Source organism: Macrotis lagotis, chromosome 1 (assembly GCF_037893015.1).
Source record: "Macrotis lagotis isolate mMagLag1 chromosome 1, bilby.v1.9.chrom.fasta, whole genome shotgun sequence".
In the NCBI taxonomy this organism is placed as follows: domain Eukaryota; kingdom Metazoa; phylum Chordata; class Mammalia; order Peramelemorphia; family Peramelidae; genus Macrotis; species Macrotis lagotis.
The window spans coordinates 289,913,139-289,939,869 of record NC_133658.1 but is presented as its reverse complement, the minus strand read 5'-3'; the positions used below and the strand labels follow the sequence as shown (position 1 = coordinate 289,939,869).

Sequence of the window (26,731 nt, the reverse complement as noted above, 5' to 3'; positions counted from 1 at the left end):
AATTCTATAATGCAAAAGTTTCATTAATTCAAATTATTTCCCCTTAGTTTGAATTGCTCAAATTTTACTATTTGTATGAAAGAACTCTTCAAAAGAACTAAATAACTTTTGAAAATGAATATTGATGAAGATAACTAAACAGAAACAAAAGTGTATCCTAAATAAACAGTAACAAAGATGTCTCTAGTTAAAAATGAAGATTGTTGTTCCTACTGGTTTAAAATACTAAACCTACTTGGTCAGACTCCAGCAGGGGGAGACATGTTCACATTGATTTAGACGGGATCATTTTAATTTTTTGTGAAGGCAATTACCTGTCATAGTATGCTTTTCTTTTACCTTTCTCAAATTTGTGTTATAGATGTTCAGGAAAAGAAAGGAATCAGAAAAAAGTAATGATATACCTGAAATTATTGCACTGTATCCTATTTGTTTTGTTTTTATTGGAATAGAAATGCTTTATTTCAGAACTACTTTTAGAACATTTAGCAAGATTTTTAAATCCCACTTCAATTCATGAACAGCATTAGATTCCCTGAACTACAGCAAGCATTAGCTCTTGTGCCTTTGACTTTAGTGTCACCCTGGTAAATCAAAGTACTCTGGACCAAAAACTATATGGTCTATTGAGCATTTTAAGTTTTTTTTCCCCCAAGGTAGTGAGGTTAAGTGGCTTGCCCAAGGCCACACGGCTAGGTAATTATTAAGTGTCTGAGGTCGGATTTGAACCCAGGTACTCCTGACTCCCAGGCCGGTGCTCTATTCACTGCGCCACCTAGCCACCCCTCTATTGAGCATTTTAAGGCAAAAAGAACTCAGAAGAATTAAACAGCCTGTGGCATTGAGCCTGGAAATAATTCTTTCCCAGTGCAATCTGACACACTGACTACCAACTAACTATGTTTAATTGACATTAGGTATATAGAACCTTTTTTTTTTACAGAGTAATAAATTATGTCTCTAAGTTTTAGTCCCTCATGTCCCACTCTAAAATAGATTAACAGATCTCTGATTATCCTTCACTTGTAAACATGATTAAAGACAATACACTATGGTGGAAGAAAGAAGTCTCATTAATGCTAAGGGAAAAGAAGAATATCCAGGGTGGGATAAGAGTGAACAGAGTCAAAAACTGCAGAGAGGTCAAGAAGGATGAGGATAGAGAAAAGGTCATTATCTTTAGAAGTTGGAGAAAGCTACCTTGGAGAAAGCTAGATTGCCAGGGCTTGAGAAAAGAGTGGGAAGTGAGGAAATGGAAATGATAAAATTTTTTTCTAAGAGTCTAGCTGTGAAAGGGAAGAAATAGAGGATCATAACCTTAGGCAAGTGGCAAGAAATTTTTTTTTAATAACTGGGAAGACTTAGGCTTAGAAAGAAGCCAATGGATAAAGCCAGTGAAGATTCCAAAAATGAAGGGGATACTTGAAGGGAACAAGCATCCAGAAGGAATGGGGGAAATGAAATCAAGAATTACAAGTAAAAGAATTGACTTTGGTAAAGAAAGGGACAATTTTTTTCATCAGAGAGTAGAATAAAAGAGGAGAGAATTTGAGATGATGAAAAGGTTTCTGTGTATAAAAGAGGGTGGAGAGGAAATTTGCATGGATGGTCTCTACTGAGTAGAAGTTAGAGTTCTGTGCTTGAAGAATTATGTGGGGGAATTGTGTAGATGACTTAAAAGAAAAAAAAGGTTTGTAACAGCCATAGTTACATCATAGAGGGATTGAGGATCCCAAACCTGGAAGAATGAAAGGATTGCCCTATAGCAAAGAATATCCATTTGAAATTAAATACCATTAGTCAAACAAGATGATTCATATAAAGTCTTTTGTAAATGTTAAAGTGTTAAATGTGAATTGCTTTTAGAATTATCATCATAAAAATGTAATAGCCCCACTGACTTGTTTATATGACTTCTTCCAAGGGTGTTGTTCTATTTCATGATCATAGGAATAGATATAGTAGAGAGTAGGGGGTAACTCAAAAGTTGACTTTGGCAAGGTATGAGGGACTACAAAACAACCAGGCAAGGGACTGGCATCTTAGGGTTATAAAAGGAAGAGGGGAGGTCAAAGCCAGATTGATTGACTGGAATGGCTGAATGAGTGAAGAGAGTGGGAAGCAGGAACAGGGGGAGGGAGGGAGAGAAAGAGGGAGCTTAAGGGAGTTGAATTAGTAGTCTAGATTATTTGAGGGGACTTCAGCATGTTATATTGAAGTCCCCAGCTGTGAGGATAGTGGGTTGAGATGAAAAGACAGTGAACCAAGTAATTCATTGCTTGAGAAAAGAGTGACCAAGGGAACTGTTCTTAATTGAAACAGAAATTAGGATGAGGGGAAAACAGAATGTGGCATAACCCTCAAAGGAAGCAAGGGTGCTTATTGGCAGTGGTAATAAGAAGCAAGAAATCTGAAGTGAACATCTCCTTAGATGCAACAAAAGTGAATAAATCACCTTGGAACCAGAAACATCTGAGTTCAAATTCAGTCACAGACCCTCCAAGCTGATGTGTGAGTGAGTCATTTAGCCACTTTACACCTCAATTTTTTCAACCATAAAATAGAGGTGATCGTAGTAGCAGCTACCTCACAGGGTCATTATGTGTCTCAGATGAGATATTTGGATTATGCTTGGCTCAGTGACCTGAGAGATTTATTCCTTCATGGACAGTCTGTTGGTATCATGAGAGAGTATGGTTGAAGGTAATCTGGTATGCAGCATCTGGGGCTTGGGGGGGAGAATGAACCAAAGCTCCATGAATGAAAGAAGGTAGAAGGATCTCACTTGTTAATTATAGAATCAAGGATTCCAGAAGAAGGGGCATGGTAAATAATGATGAAGGTTTGGGAGAATAAGAAAATAGAAGCTTTCGATTCTAAATCACATATATTCAAAGAAGGAAGACATTTGTGAGCATAGGATAGTTGGTGTTTTGGCTCTTGCCAGTAAGAACTGTCAGCTCCTCAATCTAGGCAGGCTTGGGAGTGATGGAGGGGCCATGACAGTGTTGGCTTACTCATCAGTTCTACACAAGTTCGAGGGACCAGGGCCCTGGATGTTTAGAGGTGGACCCTTGATGGTTTTGGAGCATTTTATCATTCTCTTTGGTGGCTGAGTCTCTGATCCTGGCCTGGATCTGGTTTGTTAGAGGTTTTGTTATCAGAGCTGGAAGATTGAGATGGAGATAGTTGTTACAGTCATGAACTGTTCACTTGGTTCTTCCCGCTCCTTTCTCAGGCACTTCATTATAATCTTTCTTTCCACCTCAACCCCTGTCCTTCTAGCCTGGGGCTTCAATATAACATGTCTAAGTCTCCTCAGATCATTCAGATTACTGATTCTACTTCCTTAGTTTATCCCTTTTTTGTCTCAGGAAGCAATAACCCCCACCCCACCCCCCCGAATGCTATGTTCTGTGGCTAACCTCACTTCGTTTGAGGAAATGTGGTATGAGGATGTGGTTTGAATTTGGAGAAAGAGACCCTGGGCTGAAATCCTAGAACTGCTTCTTTCTGGGTACTCAGCCTTAGGTTAGTCTCCCCATTGCCCTGGGCCACTGTGTCCTCATCTATAAGTGAAAGAGTTAGACTAGAAGATCTTCCACATTCCTTCCATTTCCCAGTCCTGTGATCCTGTGATGATTGTCACTAGCTTGTTAAGAGTCCTGTGATCTATCCTAGCATGCTCTGTATATGGCATCTTTTCATTTTGTATACAGTACCACTTTGTGTCACTGAGAATAGACTGTTCTTTTCCCTTAAATGAATTGCATGTCAGAGTCTTTAAACTGATTTTTATTTTTAAATTCATTATTTCTTGGTTGATTTGATCTAGAATCTGATTCCCTTTTTTACCTTGACCTTACATCCTAGCAAAACACCAAACTGTTGTAGAAATATATATTCCACATAGTGACCATTAAAAATAAGCCACCAAGCATGTAGACACTAACTTGTATTTGTTACCATAGGTGAATAAGAGAGAAGCTGAGTGCCACAGGGAGTGGGGGAAGCATTCATGCTAAGAGTGAGCCCTAGGAAAGGAAGTAAAATAGATTGGCAGGAATGGTGTACATCTAGTAGCAAATCAATGTAATGGAGTTGTGAAGAATGGAAATCCCAGGACAGCTGCAACTCAGAGCTCCAATTTATACTAACCATGAAGCTAGCTAGCTCAGATTTCCAATCCCTTTCCTCTCCTGTACATTTTCCTTGTTGAAACTTTTCCTCTTTGTCTCTGCAGGAAGACACTATGGAAGTGGAAGAGTTCTTGAAAGAAGCTGCAGTAATGAAAGAGATCAAACACCCTAACTTAGTACAATTACTAGGTAAGTGAAGTGAGAGAAGTACCAAGCACAGGAACTTTTAATTAAACCCTCTGGGGTGATACAGGTGCCATAAAAGAAGAGATAAGCTGCTTACTGTAAGGTTTCAGATCCAGACAGCTATTCTCTACCAACATTCAACACCTGAAAGCAAGAGGCATTTTTTTGGTATGCTAGCCTGTTATTTCTTGCTCTAGTATCTGAAAGTAATCAGGGAATGCAAATCTCATTTGCTGTTTAAGCATATTTTACTCAAACTGCATTTGTCAATTTTCTTCTCTTTAGTAATGCTTGCCCAGGTACTGTTGAAACATTAGTTTTTCAGTTTTCTCGCCTCTTATAAAGTGATTCTGAGGGTCAAAGCAGTCTTCTGATAAAAAATAATTTTAGTAGGGGCATCTAGGTGGTGCAATGGATTAGGTACTGGCCTTGAAGTCAGGAGGACCTGAGTTCAAATCCAGTCTCAGACACTTAACAATTACCTGTGTGACCCTGGGCAAGTCACTTAACCCCATTGCCTTGCCAAAAAAAAATTATGGTTTATTTCTTTTTGTGTGGGAGCTTGAGTCATTAAATTTTTTATGCTAATTATTGCATTCTGAACTTTGTGGAATCTTTCATATCTAGGGTCTTTTAGCTTTAGTGGAAAGAGCATGGAAACACTAATCTCATTAGGAATGAACTTGCTCTTATATGTATTGTACTTTTCATTGGTAGTTAGAATCATAGTGTGACTATGGTGTCAAAAAGTTTTTCAGAAGTTAGTTTCCCTGAAGCCAGTTATTTAGATGTCTACTAAGTTGTAGATAAAACAGTAATCTGAAGTACTTCATGTCTTATTCCACAGGGGTGTGTACTCGGGAACCCCCATTCTATATAATCACCGAGTTCATGACGTATGGGAATCTGTTAGATTATCTACGAGAGTGTAATCGGCAGGAGGTGAATGCAGTTGTGCTGCTATACATGGCCACTCAGATCTCATCAGCGATGGAGTACCTGGAGAAGAAAAACTTCATCCACAGGTAGGAGTTGTGTTTAGTATCCTGAACCACTTAGAATCTCAGCAGGAGAGCCAGAACTTTCCTTTACAAAGCTTCTCACACTCTTGATATTAAGAATCAGAATCTAACTTTGGTACTGGCAGGATAGTGTTCCTTGAAATAAAGGTATATGGAAATTTCTTGATCTCACAATCTTTAGGGACACATAACTGGGATTTAAAACAGAAAAGGAATTAGACCCTTGACCGACATAGTGGTTAATCACAGGGGCATAGATAATTCAATCTGAGCCATTTTGGATTATGTGATATGTTAAGTAAGATTCATAAAAAGCTTGAGTCCTAATAATCATAGTTTTATATGAGATAGAGTACACATTGTTCCTTCGTGCAGCTTTCACCAGTAATGATTTCTTCCTGGGAGCTGTAGACATTGCCTTTAAACAAACTCCTGTTAGTGGCCAATGTTTGTATTTTTCCCCTTTTATTATAACTCTAATCACCTTACTCTTATCTGGTTCAGGAATGTTTTGCTATGGTCTGAATTGCATGTATCTTTGAATTAAACTTCTTTGCTCTTTTAAAGACTGGAGTGTTTTGACCTTTGAATGGTTGCAATTATGTTAGTACTTTGCATTCTTTGCCAGTGGAAATGGCTTCCTAGCAAAGTAATGACACAGCCTGAATTGGAACCTGATGGGCTTTGCTATATCTATTTTATACGTGATGTTCTTCCCGCCACATTTTGACCGTTCTTACCCAATTAACTGAAGTATGAAATCTGTACATGAGATTCCATAGTGAAGAATAAGAGTATCATGTGTGAAATGCTAGCTGTTTCTTGTAAGACATATTTTCTATGCTACATGGGAGTTTGATTCAAATGCTTCTGTCACTCAGGAAAGTGAACTCTCTGATGCTGCAAATTGAGATTTCTTGACTTTTGATTTGCTTTGCACTACTAAGTTTGTACCTTCTGCATTCAGGCACACCTCAGATGCTTTACCAAAATCCTATTAAACTAAACTCTTCTGCATTTAATTCTCTATGATTGCTGATGACCAAGCTATCTTAAATAGTCATCTTCATAAGCTGCTGCTTTTCATCCCCCTATCGTGATTGCTGTATGATTTTTGTGGCTAGCATCTATGAACCACAATGTTAGACTGAAATTTCTGTGGGTGAATTCAGAGGCAAGACAAGGCAGATTACAAATGAGAGATATTTTGAGATGTACCCTGGGCAAGCATTACTGAAGAGAAGAAAATTGACAATTGCAGTTTGAGTAAAATATGCTTAAAATATGGATGAAACAAAGAGGAATCTCACTAGGAATTTTCTCTGTCAAGAGTTAATGAGATAGTACAACTTTCAAAGAAAACAGATGACTTTTGATTGCCATTTTTTTTATTCAACTGTTATTGATATCCAAAAAAATGAAATGATGTTCAGAACCTCTTATGGATTGATTTCTTTATTCCCTAGGGATCTTGCTGCTCGAAACTGCCTTGTAGGGGAAAACCACTTGGTAAAGGTGGCTGATTTTGGCCTGAGTCGGTTAATGACAGGAGATACCTACACAGCCCATGCTGGAGCAAAGTTCCCAATCAAATGGACAGCACCTGAAAGCCTAGCTTACAATAAATTTTCCATTAAGTCAGATGTCTGGGGTAAGGACTTGGTTTTTTTTTTTTTAAATCCACTCTCATTCTTTCCATCTTATCTTATGACTGGCATCTCTTTCTTGCTACTTCATTTCTTTTCTCTCTTATATACTTTGTAATCCCCCCTCCCCTTATTCCTCATTCTTTTATTTCTTTGTTTCTCTTTCTCTTTCCTTCAAAAGAGAAACAGTACTTCCTGTTGTTTCATATATCAGTGAATTTATTCTTCCAAAGTAATTTGAATATAAATTGCATTCTTTTCTCTCACAACTTGTTTTTATTCAATATTGGTATTCTGATTTGACATGATAGTTAAATGACACACATGACTTTAGACCTCATGACCAATGAATGCTTCTATACTTGTAGTGTTTTTCTTGGATATTGCCTTTCAGTTTGCCACATGACAAATCTAAACTGGTTTCTCTCTAATTGCCATGAAGATGAGGTTCCATTTGCTACTTCCTATTTTACGGAGCCATTGATGTTCATAGGATAGTGGGATCCTCACTGCTTTCTGTGACTCAGTCTTGAACTTAAATATTCTAAAACATCCTCTTGGAGTCTTTTAGTTAGGCAGAACCTTAGAGGTTTCATCTGAAGCTCAGAGTCGACTTTGCCCAGAATCACAGAGATCTTTGAGGAACTAAAACCAAAACCTTCATTCCCAGTGCAGTTATATATCCACTGTATACTAGTGCCAAAATGAAGAGTTTTCTAGAGACTCTATAATGGTTAATCCATTGTGACTTTCCTTAATTATGCCTTTAATAGAACTTGCTAGATCCTAATTCTTTCCGAGCACTCAAGTCTGAGACAGGGAGCAAATTGAAAGGTAGTCTGATTTTGCCCTATTGTGTCACAGGTCTAGTTATCAAAGAAACCTGTTAAAGTCTGTTAGCATCTGAACTGATTTTGAACATGGTTCCTTGCCTCTCTTGTATAGTTTTAATGCACAGGTGACAGTTATGGGTAAATTTTAAGAATTTTAACTTCTCTTTCTTTCTCTTTCTTTCAGCATTTGGGGTTTTGCTTTGGGAAATTGCAACATATGGCATGTCCCCTTATCCTGGAATTGATCTGTCACAAGTATATGAATTGTTAGAAAAAAACTATCGCATGGAACGTCCAGAAGGTTGCCCAGAAAAAGTCTATGAACTTATGAGAGCATGTGAGTCTTATGCAAACCTAGCAAGAAAGATTTTGTTTAACTGAACTGAGAAACCGAAATTTTTTTCATAAAGGGATATATGGGAAAGTTAGAAGCAGAGTCCTTTGGCCATGTTATTTCCCAGAAATTTTGTTCTTAACAATGAAAGTATTGTTATTTTATGTCTATATTTTATATGTGAATCAGAAGTTATCAAACGCTATCTGAGGCATTAAGGCTACATTTCTGCCAGCTTTTCATATTTCTGGTCAGTGAAGCAATATAAAAAGGTTATGGAGTTTTTGTTGTCGTTGTTTAGGAAAAGAAATAGTCTTAGCAATTAGAGTTAAAAGGAAATGTAAAGATAATCTAGTTCAGTCCATTCCTTTTACAAGTGAGGAAATTGAAGTCCTTAGAGAGGGGATATGACTTGCCCAAGGTCACTCAATAAATTTTTGGCAAAGTTAGGACTAGCATTCATCTTTTCTGACTTCTGTTCCATTATATGGTGTTAAATGAAAGTCTGTTGTCTTTAGACATGTCTGATGCTCTGTGACCCCATTTAATATTTTCTTGGCAAAGGCAATGCAGTGGATTGCTGTTTCCTTCTCCAGCTCATTTTACAGATGAGGAAACTGAGTCTAGCAGGGTTATGTGACTTTCCCAGGTTCACATATCTAGTAAGTGTCTGAGGCTAGAATTGAACTAAGGAAGAGTAGTCTTCCTGACCCCAGGCCCTGTACTCCATTCACTGCATTACCTAGCTGTTGGCAAATGAGAGTAGGGTGTTCTTTCAATATTACCATTCTTCATTTAGAATGCTCAGCAATAACCTAAAGTTTGCTTCATAAGGAATCACTGATAGTTTATTTAACTTGGGTTTTATTTGTCCAGGTTGGCAGTGGAGTCCTTCTGACCGGCCCTCCTTTGCTGAAATCCACCAAGCCTTTGAAACGATGTTTCAGGAATCCAGCATATCAGATGGTAACATATAGTGCTATGCCAAGGTCAATAAGAGACTTGGATGGGAGTGTGCAGGCTAGGGGCATAGCCTATTTGTGGCCTGTGCAGCAATATTTTCTGTGCTCCCTGAATGATAGAAAGGAGTGTTTAGATGAGCTGTCTGAAAGCTGTAAGCAGGGAAGAGATCCAGAGGGGCACTTTATTTTGTAGCCGTGCAGTGTAAGATAATAAGTTTTATTAAGCATCAGTTTTTTCTGTAATTATTTATAGGTAATCACTGTTAATTTAAAAAGCAAAAACAAGATCCATCATAGTTCTTTGATGTGTTTTTAGAAGTGGAAAAAGAGTTGGGGAAGAAAGGTGTTCGAAGTGTTGTCAGTACGCTGCTGCAAGCACCAGAATTGCCAACTAAGACCAGAACATCCAGGAGAGCTGCTGAAACCAAAGACGCTGGCGAGCTGCTGGACACTCCTCATGCAAGGAGCCAGGGAGAAGGCGGTATGTGCTACCAGCCCTAGTACCTTCCTTTAGACCTTGCAGATTCCAAGTACTAGTAACTTCCAAGGTCAAATATACAGGGATGGAAAGTAAAAGAGAAAACTTGTTCTTGTCTTTTAAATATCTCTAGGCCCTGCATAGAGGAGCAAGTCCTGAACCAGTGAGCCCAGTCTTTTTGAAAATGGAAGGATCCCCATTGAAAACAGAAAGCTAATCACCCCCCTCTCCCTTTGGGAATCATTAAGGAGCAGTTGGCTTTGGCAGTTAATTCGGTCAAAGAGGCAGAGATACTTATAAAATCTACTGAGAAACTAATCCACCTTTTCATCTATTATTCAAAGCGTTTGTGGTTCCCATTCCAGGGCAGATAAAACAATAATAAATATTGAACCCAAATGAAAGGGGGATTGTAGGTAGACCATTGACATGAAAAGCTCATTCAAAGAAAACCAAATCAACCCTCCCGTTCCTTTCCTCCTCCCTGCAAAAAAAACCCTCTGGTATAGAACTAGTGGTGTGTAGAGTGTTTTATGGGTTTTTGGAGTGATTTCCCCATGACAGTCTTTTGAAATAGGTAGTGTAAAGGAGCAGAAGTCCCCATTTTATAGATGAGGATAGAAGTTTGGGGAGGAGGAGTTAAATAATTTTCTCAGGATTACAAAGCTAGTAAATCTTTAACGGTTAGAATTTCAGTTTGGTTCTCCAAAATCATTGTCCTTTCCACTACATTATTGTTTTTACTGTTATACCATTCTGTCATTCATAGTATTTGATGGTTCCTGGAAAAAAAAGTACCTTTCCAATGTAACTCTAGGGGAATATGGCAAGTTGAATTAATAGAGTCCCGTGATATTAAGTGTAGCTATGGTTTAGATCAGTAGAGTAGATTAGGAATTTTCTCTCCAAACAGATCTTGAGGGGACATTTTCAGCAAAACCCAGACTTTCACTGTTATCTACTTTTACATCCTTTTAGGATCATGATCTGAGGTGTAAAGCACAATTCATGTTTAAAGTAAGAAAATAATAAATATTTGTGGACTTTTTGATTTTTAGCTTGATTCAGAAATGCTTTAGGAAAATAAAATTATTGAAAATTTTTAACCAATTACTACATCAAGGATCTCTGATTTAATTGATGTTAACATTACTGGATGAATTTCACATCCAAGCCATAGTAGATAATTTAATGAATTAGTGTAACCAAAAATTAGTCATTACCTAGTGACCAACCCTCTGAGTAGGAGCCTCTAAACTTAACTAAGTTGATCCTCTCACTGACATGTCTGTTGGCCATCAAGAAACCCTTAAGCCTTTTCAACTTGATGCTGTCCCTGTTTTCCACTAGTACCAGTTGGGCCTCCTCCATGTCATGATGAAGCAATATATTAGAACTTTAGTCCAGTGTAAAATGCAGCTTTAATAAGAAGTATGGCTCATTTTTGGCAGTTAGCACCACTTAAAGATATATGTCATTGGGAAATATAGTATGAAGCCAAGAGCATCAAGTATCAGCATAGAAAATATTTTACTAGAATTTCTTCCTTCTTCATTGACTTTACCTCAGACTGAAATTTTAACAATCACCCAGATTTTAGTTACAGCTTTATCCTACATGCTGCCTGAATGAATAGTTAAAGAATATATTGTCCTATGAGCAACTACATTTAGATTTAGAGAGTGCTAGTGGAGAAATCCTATTCCAGTAGTTGACCTGTTGGTGAGAATAACTGTCATTCAAAAATGAGGACATTGAAGACTCCAAATACATTTATTGTAAACCATCATTCATATTTAAAGTATGCCAATTTGAAGATTTAAAAAGGTCATCCCCTCTCTCCTCAGAGCTTAATGGCTCATTGTCACTACGTTTCTATGGCATGAAGCACCTTCCCTTCCAAATTATGCCACTTAGAACATTCAGATGGTTGAGTGATCTGAGGGTAATAGGTTCTGAGTTTCTGTTTAGCTCTGTCATTGTTTTCACTTGACCAGATAATGATGTCAGAAAAGAACTCTTGTGCTTCAATCTAAACAAATGAGGGGAAAAGGAGACAAGTGTCATCCCTACTTTTTATTCTTATGTCTTCAATTCCTCAACTAATGAGAGGGCTTATTTAGAGGAGAAAATAGTCACATATTTGATAAATAGTAATTAACAACATTAGAATGCAAAGCTTTGAGTACAAAAGAACTAATTTGTCAAAATTAAGTAGAAATAACTACTCTGAAAAAAATATTTATTGGTAATAATTTTAGGAAATAGTGTGTTAGTTTGTCAGCACTGAGTCTGTGCTCTGATGTAACTCCTGTGCTATAGAATTTGTGTGCCAGTCTGATCTGAATGATATGGTCACAAAAAGGGTCACAGGAATACTTTTTTTGATTCATCAAAACATTCCTAATTTTGTTTCAGATATTTTGGATCATGAGCCTGCTATTTCTCCACTGCTCCCAAGGAAAGAAAGAGTTCCCCAGGACAGTAGTCTGAATGAAGATGAACGGCTTCTCCCCAAAGACAAGAAAACCAACCTCTTCAGTGCTCTAATCAAAAAGAAGAAGAAAACTGCTCCAACTCCCCCCAAACGCAGCAGTTCTTTTCGGGAAATGGATGGCCACTCAGAACGCAGGGGCGGTGGAGAGGATGAAACCCGAGATATTCTCAATGGCACTTTTGTTCCAGCTCCCTTTGATGCAGCTGAGCCATCCAAGTTCCCAAGTCCAAGCAATGGAGTGAGTGTTAGCAATGGAGCTGTATCAGGTAGCTCAGGCTTCCGGTCTCCCCACTTGTGGAAAAAATCCATTGCATCAAGTAGCCGATTGGCCGCCAATGAAGAAGAGAGTAATAGCAATTCCAGCAAGCGTTTCCTGAGGTCATGTTCTGCCTCTTGTGTACCCCATGGGGCCAAGGACACAGAATGGAGGTCAGTCACACTACCTCGGGACCTGCAGTCCACTGGGAGGCAGTTCGATTCTTCTACTTTTGGTGGGCACAAGAGTGAGAAGCCAGCCTTGCCTCGGAAACGAGCAAGTGAGAATAAGTCTGAGGTGACCTCTAGGGGCACAGTAACCCCACCACCCAGGCTACTGAAACAAAATGAGGAGGCTATTGACGATGTCTTCAAAGATACAGAGTCCAGCCCTGGGTCTAGCCCCCCGAGTCTGACACCAAAACTCATCCGGAGGCAGGTTGCAACAACAGCATCCTCTGGCCTGTCCCACAAGGATGAAACTGGGAAACCTGGTGCCTTAGGAGCCCCTGCTGTACTTGAACAAGTCCCTGTTAGCAAAGGTGCTTCCAGTGCTTTTATGGGGACCAGTAAGGTCTCCAGTGAAGAGCCCAGAGTGAGGAGGCACAAACATTCTTCTGAGTCCTTAGGGAAGGACAAAGGAAAGCTCTCCAGACTCAAACCTGCCCCACCTCCCCCACCATCATCATCCACTGGGAAGTCCACAAAGTCCTCTCAGAGTCCTGGCCATGAAGCAGCAGGTGATGGAGGACCTAGTATTAAAGGAAAACAGTTGACTGTGGTGGCGGATACTGTGAACAGTGATGCTGCCAAGCAAAATCAGTTAGGGGAGGGGGTTAAAAAGCCTGGGCTCTCTTCTGCGCCAAAGACACAGTCTTCCAGCAAACCCTCAATGGCCCCACCAACTACTCCAGTCACCTTTCCCTCTGCTTTACCATCTGCTTCATCCACGCTGGGAGGGGAGCAGCTAGTTTCCACTGCTTTCATCCCTCTCATATCCACGCGAGTGTCCCTGCGGAAAACCCGACAACCACCTGAGAGGCTTGCTAGTAGTGCTATCACGAAAGGTGTGGTCCTGGACAGCACTGAGGCCTTGTGCCTGGCCATTTCCAAAAACTCGGAGCAGATGGTCAGTCATAGTGCTGTGCTTGAAGCAGGAAAAAACCTTTATACTTTTTGTGTGAGCTATGTGGACTCCATCCAGCAGATGCGGAACAAGTTTGCATTCAGGGAGGCCATCAACAAATTGGAGAACAACCTCCGAGAGCTTCAGATCTGCCCCGCAACGGCGGGCAGTGGCCCTGCCGCCACCCAGGACTTTAGCAAGCTTCTCAGCTCAGTGAAAGAAATCAGTGATATTGTTCAGAGGTAGCAAAAGCCAGGGCTCAGCCAGCCAGAGCTGACTGCTGAGAGGTGTGGCCAGAGCTATGGTAGACGGACAAAAGACCTGTGAACCAGATAGGAAAAAGCATCCAAGGTTCAGACTATGTAGGGCTGGAGAGCACATTAAGCCTGATGGCCTCGGCCAGAGGATGCCAATCACAAGATGTTTTTTTCCCTTTCAGCCCAGGTTCCCTGAGTCTTTGCTGTTCTAAAACTCATCTGTGGAGTTCCATCTCTGGACTAAAGCCAAAATGCCAAGGTCTCACTGTCCCTTTTTACTAAAGTTGCTCTATAATGCGCTTTAAATTAGAAGTGGGAATCAAAGACATGGAGTTTTGTTTTCTTCCTTTCCAGAGGCATTCCTGGGTCCTTCTCTTGCCATTTTCCCAAACGATGAATCTCTTAAACACTAACATATTTGAGCCTTTCCAGTGAAGTATTGCTAACACTCTCCTCCCTTTTTCCCATGAAGGGAATTGTTCTATTTTATTTTCTTAATTCTCTTAAGCTAAAACATATGGAAATAAAATATTCAGAAGGGTGCTCAGAGCGCTCACTGCAAGATTGACCCCTCTTATTTACCTGTTGGCCAAGGACTGAGTTCTGTTGTGAAGGGGAGCTGAAGATCACTGGGTTAGTAAGTTGTGATGAGGGAAACAACTAGATGGTTCATATAGTGATCAGTGAAGGCCAAGGAGGAGGTCTAAAATGATTTGTGATTAAAGTCATCTAGCCTTTCCTTTATCCTGGAGAAGAAATTGCCTCCATTTTTATAGTGCCAAACTGGGACCAACAGACTTTGGTTCCTGAAGAAAATGGGGTTGATGCTGCTGTCATAACATAGAGAAGGAACAGGACAGGAAAGGATAGAGAAAATTGCATAAGTTGTTCAGTCACCCACAGCAGTCAGGGTCTGTGCACTCAGCAGATCTGACACTGCCCTTTTACAGTTCTAGTCACTGGATGACATACTGAGAACAGGAGTCTGGATCCAGTTGTATGTTCATTTATTTCTTCTTCATGCTTTCTCTAAGCAAAGCACATTCTCAAAACCCCTTTCTGAGAAAATAGACTGTTTAGTTTCTTGGCATTCTTGAAGACTCCCTGAGCAAGCTCCATTCTCTGCAAATCTTTGAGCATCATCAGGCTGCTGGTTCTTATTCTGAAACTAGCAGTTAGTAAGAACAGAGTTCATTGCACCAAAGAGGAAGGAAAAAAAGGGTTGACCCCCAAAGGCCCACACTGCATTGGCCACATGCTTGGAGTTTGGAGAATGCCTTTTCCTTAATTACAATGAACAACACTTATCAATCTAATGTTTCTCTAGGGGTTCTGTCAGGGACTGTTGCGGGGGGGAAGCCCACAGAAAGTATTTCAAACAGCAGGCAGCCATCTTTTGTCTTGCTCATTCTTCCCCAGGGACTCCCCAGGACTGCTGAAGGTATGGGGACCATGATTCATAGGACAGCCGCTCAAGCTTTTCCTTGACCTCTACATGCCAGTATCCAAGGCTGGTTGAGGGGCAGGAAGCATTAGACAGAGGACTAAAAAGAGACTTGCAACATTACCCAAGAAACAAGGGTTATGGTTATTAATGGTGCAATTTAACCCCCTTAACAGTTACAGAAACCAGGAGAAAAACTACATTCCTTAACCCTTCCCTCTAACTCCTATGACCCTATTGCATCACACTATTTTTACGCTAATCACCTTAACTTGTATTTTATTTTTCTGCTAGAAATGGTTTTTAAAATGTTTTCCTTCCAATATCCTTTTTTATATTCTCATATCACCTCTTTGCCCTCACAGACTGCTGTGATTTACAAACAGAAGATGTTAAAACACCACCAGCTGCCTTTTAAACAGACAAAACAAAACAAGCCACACACACAAAAATCTTTGAACTGTTTTATGAGGTACTGTTTTTGTTTTGTTAACATAATGTGCCACTATATTATGCATTTGTATCTTGTTATTACACTCTTTTATAGACTTACTCTTTTATAAATGTGTAAATAATTTTTCAAGCATCCTTTCTGTACCTATGGTGCCATTTTCTTTCTTTCTTTTTTTGGTCCAATACATTTTGTTCAGTATGTGACTCTCTTAATGCTTTTTGAGTCCAAGTCTGTCTTCCTTAGTATTTTTTAAATAAATCATTGTTGGCAAAAATAAGAGCCTCTTCATGTATTGTTTTAAACCTTAACTCATTTTTCCTAAACCATCCAGTTTGTGGTAAAAGGAAGTTTCTTGTTTTGGTAAAAGGAATATAAGAGCTTTGTAAGGTGCTGTCAGAGCCTGAGGAAAGGTGTAAGGATCTTGAATTTTAATGTTACATTTTACCAGAAGTGGGATGGAGAGGGAAGACAAGTGAATGATTATTGCAGAAAACAAGTCTGTTTCCTTTGGCTATTTCATTTCCGTCTTTTATGAAGCAAGGTTCACTGCCCCTTCCTAAAGTGGTTACTAGCATAGAGAGAGTGTGGCTGTCTTGTGTCCTGTCATTATCTGCAATGTCAGGAACAATTTCCCTGTCCCTCTTCTCAGACCTTTCTTGCATCATAAGAAACTTACTTTTCAGCAATCTGAACTGCTTGTAATTCAGCAACTAAGGTGGGATTAAATAGCAATGAACTTACCCCACTTGATAGTGACAGGCAGTAAGAAATAAATGATTTCCTCTGTGAAGCTGCATTAACTTTTATGCTATTGGAGCATTTGTTTAGTATGCTGAAAGAAGTAATTTCTTGAATAGCTACTTCTTGGCCCGAAAGAGTTAAGGCATTTATTCTTATATTTGCCTTTGAACCCTCTCTCTGCCACCACCCATCAGCCTTAAAGCACCCCTCATTTACCTGTCTTTGACATTCCTAGTGTCTTATTTCTTTGTGGGAATGATGAATAGCTGTGGAGTGCTGGCCTACGTAGTGTTATAAGACTATAATGGTAACCCTTTACAGAGGCCTATTCTAGCCACCCACTGAGCACAGGTTGTCAAGAGGGACTCTTTCTTCATGAGTTTGGTCTCCATTTAACACTGGCTGACAGCTTGGAAAGTTGAAGTTGGGGAAGTAAGTAGAGCCCTCTGATAATAATACTTATTAAACCAGTAGACTTGTCAAAGGAATACATATCATGCTCACCAAAGCATATTGAAAAGTATGGTTCACAAAAACCCTGTGAAAGGAACTCTTGCAGCAAGATGAGTTCAGAGCATCATTGGAAGAGGAAAATAATCTAGATAAAAAATTTGCTTGAGCCAAGGATAAGTAGATTCCTAGAATTGCATCATTTTAGAGCTTAAGGCATTTAAGCCATCATCTAGTCCAATTCTCTCATTTTATAGATGAGAAAAGGGAGAATCAGACTTGTCCAGACTCATTCATGGTGAAAAGGGCACTGAACATAATTTGAATCCCTCCTCCATTACTTAAGATTGTGCATCCTTTGGCAAGCCTAACCTTATAGAACTTTGGTGTCCTCTGCCCAAAACTTCCAAAAATTGGACATGGGTTTCTTCTAGCTGAAACATTATGGAAAGGATTTAACTCATGGTAAAATTAGTACTGGTACTCAGGTTGCATAACTAATCTATAGTTTCTTCCAGAAATCTTCCTTTTCATTTGCTATCTAGCTTCAAATCTGAAAGATGACTCATCTTACTTTCCAAGACTTTCCCAAGTATCATGACAAGGGTAATCCTGTCCCTTTTGCAATTCATTCATATTACTAGGTGAGGCTACTTCTAATTTTTCATTTGGAGAGTTCTAGGGATCTTGCCAACACTGTAATAAAATGGTTTGAGAAATCCCTGAGATAAAAAAATACCATACTTAAAATGGCCTTTTGTAAACATCTCACTGTAGCCTGTAACATCTCATGGTCTTCACACCACTTGAGGAAATTCTGTGATAAATCACATTGAAGGCGGCTTAGGTGACACAGTGGATAGAGCACCGGCCCTGGAGTCAAGAGTACCTGAGTTCAAATCCAGCCTCATACACTTAATAATTACCTAGCTGTGTGGCCTTGGGCAAGCCGCTTAACCCCACTGCCTTGCAAAAATACCCTAAAAATAAATAAATAAATCACAGATTGAGATCAATTTTTCCTTGTGTTGTGAAGATTCTTGTATCATTCCCTGAGTCAAGTTTAATGGTGGATGGATTTCTAATTCATGTCATGCTGAAAAAAGGACACTGGTGAATTCATCCTATTTTGTGAGTTTGTAGGGTTATTTTTTTTAGGGTTTTTTTGCAAGGCAATGGGGTTAAGTGGCTTGATCAAGGTCACACAACTAGGTAATTATTAAGTATCTGAGGCGGGATTTGAACTCAGGTACTCCTGACTCCAGGGCCCGTGCTCTATCCACTGTGCCACCTAGCCGTCCCAGGGTTATTTTCTTAAAAGAGAATTAAGTTCTACTTACTTTAATTCTTACACCTAGCAGTAAATGCCTCACCAAATGAATGATTTTGTGGTAAGTTATCATCTATACACAGTAAGAAGGAAAAAGAGCTCCTGTACCTCGAATTTACATTTTCACATGAGATTTATTGAATGATATCCTTCTTAGGCTGAGACCTCATGAGGGCAAAAGATGGGGAAATGCTGCATATATTCAAGAATGTTCATCTTTGCTTGGGCATTGGGGGTTGGGAGGCTCCAAAGATGACTTCTGACTTTTCCCTTTGGATTGGAGAGATCCCATGTCTAATGACTCAGTTTTCCTCAATTTCTAGGGTTCTAGGGCACTAGTTGGGAAGCAAGATATTATCTGCTCCCATATCTACAATTTGGGATCTTTGAGCAATGTGATTAGTTGAGGGAGAAAAGGTTGGGAATGGGGGGCTAAGTCTGACACATCCCATAACTACATCGGTTTAACCTAGCCTATTCTCAAAGAATTAGAGATCTCCCATTGTCTTAGCTGAATTCTGAGACTTTTTCCCAGAGCCCAGGTGCACACCTTTCTGCTGTCCATTAGTTTAGAGGCTAAGGGAACATTTGAACTTCAGCAGCACTGGGAAATATGAACTAAATTCATTCATGATTGTCATATTTGGGAAAAATGATTTGTGAATTAAAAATACCACAATTTATATATATTCATGCAAAATATGAATTTATTTAGGGGTATAAAATGATCAAAATTGTAAAAGCTTAGGAGTAATACTGTATTTCATTAGCATTGTTTACCTCCACCTTCAATTTTAATAGGTAAAATCCTTTAGATTTACACACTCAAAATGGAGGCCTTTTTGTGTATTAGATAAATACAATTAACAGATGCAAACAGTCATCGAGATGCTTCAGTGACCTTGGTTTGGAAAAGTAAGGGAATCAGAATGAGTTGCTCAGGGGAGCCTAATCTGTTTCCAAAATAAATGTTTTCCAAAGACCTTCATCTCCACTAATCTGGAGAGTAATTTTTACTGTGACAGAGAACTCTGAGGGGAACTGCATAGTACAGGATGGTTGGTTGACATCAGGAAGAAGCAGGCCTTTAACCAGGAAATGGTGGGGTTGGCATGAAGGAGGGCAGGGGGGGTTAAAGACTAAATTTAGCCTAATACAGTGGGAGGTGATTTAACAGATCAATGCATTTAACAATTTGATTGCTCCAATTTTCAGGATTATTGAGCTTGAATGTACAAGTAAACTGGAAGACTAGCTTTATTTGTTGTTAGGTGTTGGATGTTTCTATGTTGTTTTTTTTTTTAAGGTGAAATTTAATGTCAGTATTTCCATTTCTCTGAAACCATACTCTCTTGATCTCATGCTTTTCTGGTAAAAGCTAAGTCAAATGCTAGTCAAAAACTACCCATTATATATACTAGTGATGCACTCTTAGTATCCTGCAAAGTGACATTAATTGGTGTCCATGTGAATATCTTTCTAGAAAAAGGAACAAAAACCTAAAGAATTCATTCTAGACATTCTTCATAACTGCTTTTCTTTTCCTTACGGTTTTACTGTTTTACTCAGTGTTAATGAATAGACAATACAGTACAGTACAATACAATACATTTGGGATGCTTGTTAATGCACAGAGGGAAAGGGACCCAGGTTACCTTCTGTTTAAGCACATGTATTCAGAGTGTCTCAAAAGTCAGTTGTGAACATGATTAAATTTTAAGCTCTTTAAGCTGAAAACTGCACTAGGACTTTTGGAGTACTCTGTATTTTGGACACACCTGGTTTGAAAAAGTATTGGCTGAATTAATGTAAGACTTCACAGACTCTCTTGGGAATTCAAAAGCTTTGACCAAAAAGAGTTTTTTCCAAAGAATTCTAGCATTTTTTGCCTTCTGTGATTAAAGGAGTAAACAAATAGGGGAATTACCTACCCTCCCAAAATTAGTACTTGTTGTAATTTTAGTGTTAATTCAAAATTCACTTCTTCCTTACAGGAAGCATGGTCCCTCATTAGAGTCCTTTGATCAGTCCTATCATCTGAACTTCATTGCTACTGTCCCAAGCCAAAATGGTTATTGAAAGCAGATCACATGCCTCAGGCCCAAATATTAAATCTGTCTTTGTTAGTGTCCAGCTTAGAGTTAAGTGAAAAGCTTCAGTGGAAAGAGACTTGCCCTAATGGAAAGTAAATTATTAACTCCAGTTTTCCGTTTCCATCTTATTACCCATGTTCTCTATTCTAAATGGGTTTGGTTCTATTATGGCACCCATATGTTTCTCCATAATGAAGCAACTCTTTGACTCTTGAAGATTGAGGGCTATTGCTAAAGAATGCAAGGCCCTCAAAAATGAGAAAGGACTGTTGAATTCGACAAGCCGCCAAGCTGGGCTCAGCCCAGTGTGGTTCTAAAAGGCTAATAAAAATCCACCAATTAATTGTGACAGTTCAATGGAAAATTATTCAATTGTGAACATGGGTAAGGTACAGCTTTAAAAGAGGAGGGGAAATGTTGCTATAGTTACATCAATATAAGCTCCTTGTCTTAGGAGTTGAAGCAGAGCAGCATGTGAGCAGCATCAGATCACTATATCTGACATGGGGTAGCATCTAAGGAGACACCAAAGCTGTGTTTGAAATAGGCGAGGTATCCAGCCTCTGGGTCGGAAACCACTGCAGGCTTAATTCTGGTTTTTCCTGGGGGGGGGGGGTGAGCTGTTTTTCATATGTTCCTTGTAAAGAAACTAATGAAAGCCAAATAGAATAAGAAAACATACTCTGTATTGTCTTTTCCTTTCGATCACCGATACTTCCTAGACTATCAATTAGAGGAATGTCAAGAAAGATGTGTGGGTATATATAATGGGATTTCAGTCTTTAGAGTGTTAAACTATTCACAGCACAGTAAAATTAAGTACTAATATACTAATGACCTATAGTTAAGGGTCTGTAGTTTGCAGAGGTTGTAACTTATTATTTGGGCTTTTCTGTGTGTTATTCTAGTGGGTTGGGTGATCTGAAACCACTGCAGGCTTAGTTCTGGTTTTTCCTTGGGGCGGGCGGTGGGGGGGTTGGTTGAGCTGTTTTTCACATGTTCTTTCTTAAGAAGCTAGTGAAAGCCAACTGGAATAAGAAAACATACTTTGCATTGTCTTTATCTTTTGATCATGTATATTTCTTAGACTATCAATTGGAGGAATGTTGAGAAAGATGTGTGGGCATATATAATAAGGTTTCAGTCCTCAGTGTTAAGCTATTCACAACACAGTAGAGTTAAGTTCTAATATACTAATGGCCTGTAGTTAAGAGTCTGTAGTTTGCAGGGGTTGTAACTTTTATTTAAAAAGAAATAGATATATATTGAAAACTTGAAATGCAGCCTTGCATCAGCAACATCAAAACCCCTTTTCATGCATGGCTCATTCAGTACCCATGAGATCCCCTGGCCTGGTAGAAGCATGGCACTGGAAGATACCTCCTCGAATAGCCTGGGCACCCACCCTGGCCAAAACAGCATCTGGACATGGAACCGTGTTTTCCTGCCAGCCCAGAGGCATTTCTATGTTAATGGGGATGGAGATAAAGAATCTTGTTTGTTTGTTTGTTTGTTTTACTTTGACTTTTTAAACCTGTGCCTGGTGCCCAGTAGAATCTACTCCTCATTCACAGCCACATTTTGGATGTCAGCTTACAGGCATCCCTGTGGAGACTGTCAACACTTTGATTATCCCACTATAATCACTGCGTCCTCCTGCCTTCAACTCGGAGCATGGCGTGCAAGCTCTCCCAATTCTTATTCATTGCATTGCATCTTTCTCAGCTCAGTGCCACTGAGGCCCGGGGATTGCTTTAAAAACGATCAGAAACAGACCGCTGGGGGAGGAGAGGAGTGCTGCAGACGGAGCCTGGCTGCCTTTCAGGGAGTGAACAAAGGCTGGGCTCCTAGCGGAACCCACCACCTCTCTTTCTCCCTCTCTACCTCTCATCTGGGTACATGAGCAAAGTCGGGGTGAAAGGTCAAAGTGCAAACATCAACCCACCGGAATAACAGGGAAAAGCCCCAAAAGTAATAATAATAATAATGTTCGGAGTTTCTTGGCAGCTTGGGCGGTGAATTGGGGTGCGTGGTAAGTCAAAGCCGCCGGGGGCCCGCCTGGCCGTGGGGCTGGGAGGAGGCCCCTGCCCGCCCCCGCGGCCCCGCGGCGCGGCCGAACCGGAAGCGGAAGCCGCCCCTCTCCCGGCTGTAGGCGCTGAGCTCCTCGGCCAGGCTGCCCAGGAGGCCGCTGCGCCGCTCTTCCCCCGCGAGGCGGACGTCGGCCGCGTGGTCGGCCGCCTCCTGCCTCCCGAACCTGAATCCGAAGCCAGCGCGCGCCGTCCCGAGGCCCCGGAGCTTCGTGGCCACGATGACCAGGGGGGCCGCCCCCGGGAAGCCGGGCCTGCCGCCCCGCGCCGGGCCCACCTCGCCGGGCCGAAGGCCGCCGCCGCCGGGCCCCGGATCCCCGGCCTCTCTCGTGTCACGTGGAGGGAAGCAGGCGCCCAGGGTCAGGAGCAGGAGGCAGGGCAGGGCGCGCGGGGCCCTCATCTGGTGCGTGGCATGGGGGGAGCAGAGGGAGAAAAGTTACCGACTCGGCCACGGCAGCATCCCCAAGGCCGGGCACAGCCGCGGCCCGGCCGGCCTCCAGGAGGCATTACTCAGTGTCGCCGGCCGGCTGGCGCCGCTTTTATTTTCTTAGCAGGCTTGGGAGTTGAGTGTACCAATTAGGCTGCTTTTCACTCTCCCGAAATCCCTGGATTTGGCCGCTTTGGCAGCTTAGAGCTCTAATACTGCAGCTGCTTGAATGGTTTACAGCAGGGCAGCCTTGCCCTGGTAGGGTTGAGTGAATTTGGTCTCATTAGTGTTTTATTATAATTATTGACTCTTGGGTTTTATCATCTCAGGAGCCCCGGGTGGAAAGCCATGAGCATCCACTTCTAATAGATCTTAACTTAATAATATATAGAACTGTCTAAGCTGTTTAGTTAAGGTTGCTTCCTAATGTCCTCCACGTTGAAATAAGAGGCTTCTAGAATTTCCTTCCCTCCACTTGGAGGCCTCTGAGAAATGGGTTAGGTAATCCTATCAGCCCAGCTCCTAGAGACACTCCAAGTGTACAAGATGGCCCACTGTAGACTTGGAAGCTTCTCTAAACACATACAGTAATTGCTCTCCCTCTGAAGCCAGCTATGGGTGGCTGCAGAATTTAGGACTCCCTTTCTGTCCCCTAGGGACTAGAACTCTCATTTAGATAAAAACTATATGTCCTAGTGAATATAGAATCCTTGTTTTCCAGCACCTTTCAGCTCCTTCCAAAAAAACAGTTTATTGAAAACATTATACAGACACAACCTCAGCCAGAAATCACAAAAGAAGAAAAAGTTAAATCCTCTCTACCGTAAATCCACCCTTTACAAACTTGCCTGCTTTTAAGAACCCACAGGGAAGGGAATCCTTTCCAGCAGGATCCTGCACAGGTTGAAGGAAGTTGGGCTTTTCAAATGATTGCTAAATGGAGGTGGGGAAGGTAGTGACTTTTCAGGGAGAACCCTGCCTCAAACCCCTTGATGAAAATCAGATCCGAGGAGATGGACAAACCCAATCCTCCACCCTTCAATTTTGTCCAACCTCCTCATCCAGTCAGGACCATGACCCCAGTTTATACCTGTCCAAGCTGAGTATCATTGACTAATTGCAGTAGACAGAATTTGGGGTCTGTTCTACATCCATCTTCAGGGATGAGCAAAGATGTGTGTTGGAGTAAGCTATTTCATGACAAGGAATCAAATCTACTTACATTATTCCTTCTAGATCTTCTTTCCCCAGGAGGTTGCTGGTTTTCTTAGTTCCAGTGGATGGCCTAGAAATAGCCAGTCTGAGCTTCTCAAGGTTCCTGGGCTCCCCCTGCTTTAAATAGGCCTGCAGGGGATGCATCAGTTTTGAGTGTCTCTGGCCCTTTGTGGTCTGATTGCCTCACATTCCACAGTCTGGGATTCCATTGGGAACATGAGTGGCCACAGGGAACAAGAAAGCACTGATCCAACTTAATAGAGATTCTGATTAGAGGGCAGAATGGAGCAGGATTCTTCCGCCCACCCCATCCCCAAACACTGTCCATTCATTTCATCTGGCAAGGAGTTGATGGGATCATTAACTACGAGTTGGACCTTCTTGTTTCCGCTCTCCTCGATGTCAAAAATTACCACTGCTATTAAGATTGGTCTCGGTCTTTTATTCTATTATTTCTTTGCTTTCCTGCTTGTTCTGTTATTGCTATCTCACACTCTCCTAGGGTCCTGGATGGGAAAGGCATTAGATGGGAAGAGAAAGTATGTCATCTTTATGTATACAATCCTACTACTGGTCTACAGAATTGGTAAATGTCATAGATGGATGTTTATCATAGCATCAACATTAATTGGTACTACAGAGGAGTTGGACATGAAACAGAGAATGGACCCATTGGAAAATGGACCACTCTCTAGAGATCCAGACAGCCCCACCAATGCATGTGAGTCAGGGGGAGGGTATCAGCATTTAAGAATCTACACATTTTATCTCATTTGATCCCTCACAGTCATGCTGTAGGGTAGGACTTGTTATCCCCATTTTACAGTTGTGGAAACTGAGGCAACTAGTGGTTCCATTAACTTGTCCAGGGAAACACAGCTAGGGTCTGAGGCTGAATTTGAAGTCACAATCACCACCACTTGCTATTTCTTTTCAATTGTGGAATGCAGTTTTCTTTTGAAATCCTGTTTGTACCTTCAGCTCATCATGGTAATGCCCAATAGTGCATTATGAATGCTTCAAAGATTTTGAAAATGTTTCCACATACATGATCTCATTTGATCCACGGAGCAATCTTGTTTGAGACTTGATCAGAGATTTTCATCTCCATTTTATGAATGAGGAAGAAGCAGATTGAAGGGACTCATTAGCATGGCAGAACAACATCAGCCCCAGGCCTTCTAAATCCAAGTTCAGTGCCCTTCCATGACACCATGCTCTAGTCAATTCATAATCAAAGGGAGTTGTTTTCTTGTCCCAGAATAACCAGCCCCCTCCATGGTTAATGGCAACTTGTGTCTAATTCTTGTGGGAAGTCTGCTTGCTAGAGATAGAAGAGTATGTGTTCCCAGAACACCCCTTTGGAAAACAAATTATATGAGTTGACCTTGACAACTGGACAGCTAGCAGGCAGTTAGGTTTTTGTTTAGCCTCAGTGATTTGGGTTTATGAAGAAGAGTGAAAGAGGTCTCTGGCAACTCACTTTGAGAGTGGGACTGTTAGGGTTGTTTAATCTCAGCTGGTTGCTGCTGGTCTGGAAGGGAATTTTATTTATCTGCTTATTTCTGAGAGACCAAGGGGAAGGGTTCCCCATCCATCCAATTAACTCCTCCAGAATAATATTCCCAAAGGCTAACTTTCCCAGGCACTCCCTTGCACAATTAGTGGTTCCTCAGGGATTGGCAGTTCTCACCTGCCTTTCCAGCCTTATCCTATATCACACCTGTTCGTGTACTAGATTTTTTGCTATTCCTTGAACAGCCCCTAAATTCTACCTCAGCCCCTTTCCTCATATCATTCCCTATGGTTGAAATGTCCTCTTCCTACATCTCTCCATTTATTAAAGCTATACAAGTCTGGCTTAAATGTCACCTTCTCTGTGAGCTTCCACTCTGATTCAAAGTAGTCTTTCCCTTCCTTCTTTGAGTTCACCTCAGATTTGGTACCTCTCAAGAGTTTTCCAGACTGCTCTTTGGATTAGACCATAAACTTTCCAAAGACAGAGACCCTCTTGATATCTTTAGACTGTCTATCAGGAGGCTTGTAAACCAAAGCTCTTACCTACAAGTCCTATTTAACTCCATTGAGTGGTGTCTGAGAATAGCTTTCACTGTCTCTGCTGGGCTCCCTCATAAACCTTGGTTAGTTTATCAATCTCAAACCATTCTAATTGTTTTCTTGCAATTAGCTCTCAAAAAGAAGCAGAGTGGGTCTGGCCACAAACAGTGATCTTCAAGGTGGCAGCCTCAAGGCTCTGGGCTCCCTGAGGACCCATTATCTATATATCAAGGTCAGCATGAGACTGGAGACCTATTCAGAGCCCAATGTAGACCTAAGAAGATACCCCAGCTTACCAAATACTGGTCTAAGACCTCTTTGAGTTTTTGTTTTCTTTTGTATTTTTTTCCCTATTTTGTTGAATGGTCTAGGTTTTTCTCTCGAGAGGAAAGAATTTGTGTGAGTTTCAAAAAGTCTCAGTCCCCTTTGACTTGTCTACTGAGAATATCTAAATAAAGGGGCAGGCAGGGAATGGACTTTCAGCATCCGTCTCCCACCATACGTTCATTAATCTATTCTCAAGTTGAGGGAAAGTTCTGTATAGTTTGGGGTGGTTTTGGCTCCATTTTGTCTTTGTTCTGTTGTTGCCCTTTGTTATCAAAGAAGACCATGACATCAAATGTCTGCTAGTGTGACTGGCACATTATGTTAATGATAGTGAGGGGAATGTCAGGCAAAGACCTCCTCACAGCCTTTT

At 40.8% G+C, this 26,731-nt stretch overlaps 2 protein-coding genes across 3 annotated transcripts in view; one reads left to right on the top strand and one right to left on the bottom strand.

Moving 5' to 3' along the window:
* The window catches only part of ABL1 (ABL proto-oncogene 1, non-receptor tyrosine kinase), a 186,473-nt gene extending 167,196 nt beyond the window's left edge, over positions 1 to 19,277 (top strand). Inside the window, exons 5-11 of one of the 2 annotated variants that reach the window (XM_074210908.1) lie at positions 4,244 to 4,328; positions 5,173 to 5,350; positions 6,814 to 6,998; positions 8,011 to 8,163; positions 9,037 to 9,126; positions 9,439 to 9,603; positions 12,019 to 19,277. In XM_074210908.1, the coding sequence (XP_074067009.1) occupies positions 4,244 to 4,328; positions 5,173 to 5,350; positions 6,814 to 6,998; positions 8,011 to 8,163; positions 9,037 to 9,126; positions 9,439 to 9,603; positions 12,019 to 13,724 (2,562 nt within the window). In that variant the 3' untranslated portion in view covers positions 13,725 to 19,277. The remainder of the gene's footprint in view (positions 1 to 4,243; positions 4,329 to 5,172; positions 5,351 to 6,813; positions 6,999 to 8,010; positions 8,164 to 9,036; positions 9,127 to 9,438; positions 9,604 to 12,018) is intronic. The other variant, XM_074210909.1, reaches the window with a different exon arrangement.
* Positions 19,278 to 22,284: 3,007 nt separating this feature from the next.
* Positions 22,285 to 22,761, bottom strand: QRFP (pyroglutamylated RFamide peptide; the record flags this gene model as incomplete). The annotated part of the gene is made up of 1 exon (XM_074194146.1): positions 22,285 to 22,761. A coding segment is annotated over one exon (477 nt), but the record flags the coding sequence as incomplete, so codon positions are not given.
* Between the last annotated feature and the right edge of the window lie 3,970 nt (positions 22,762 to 26,731).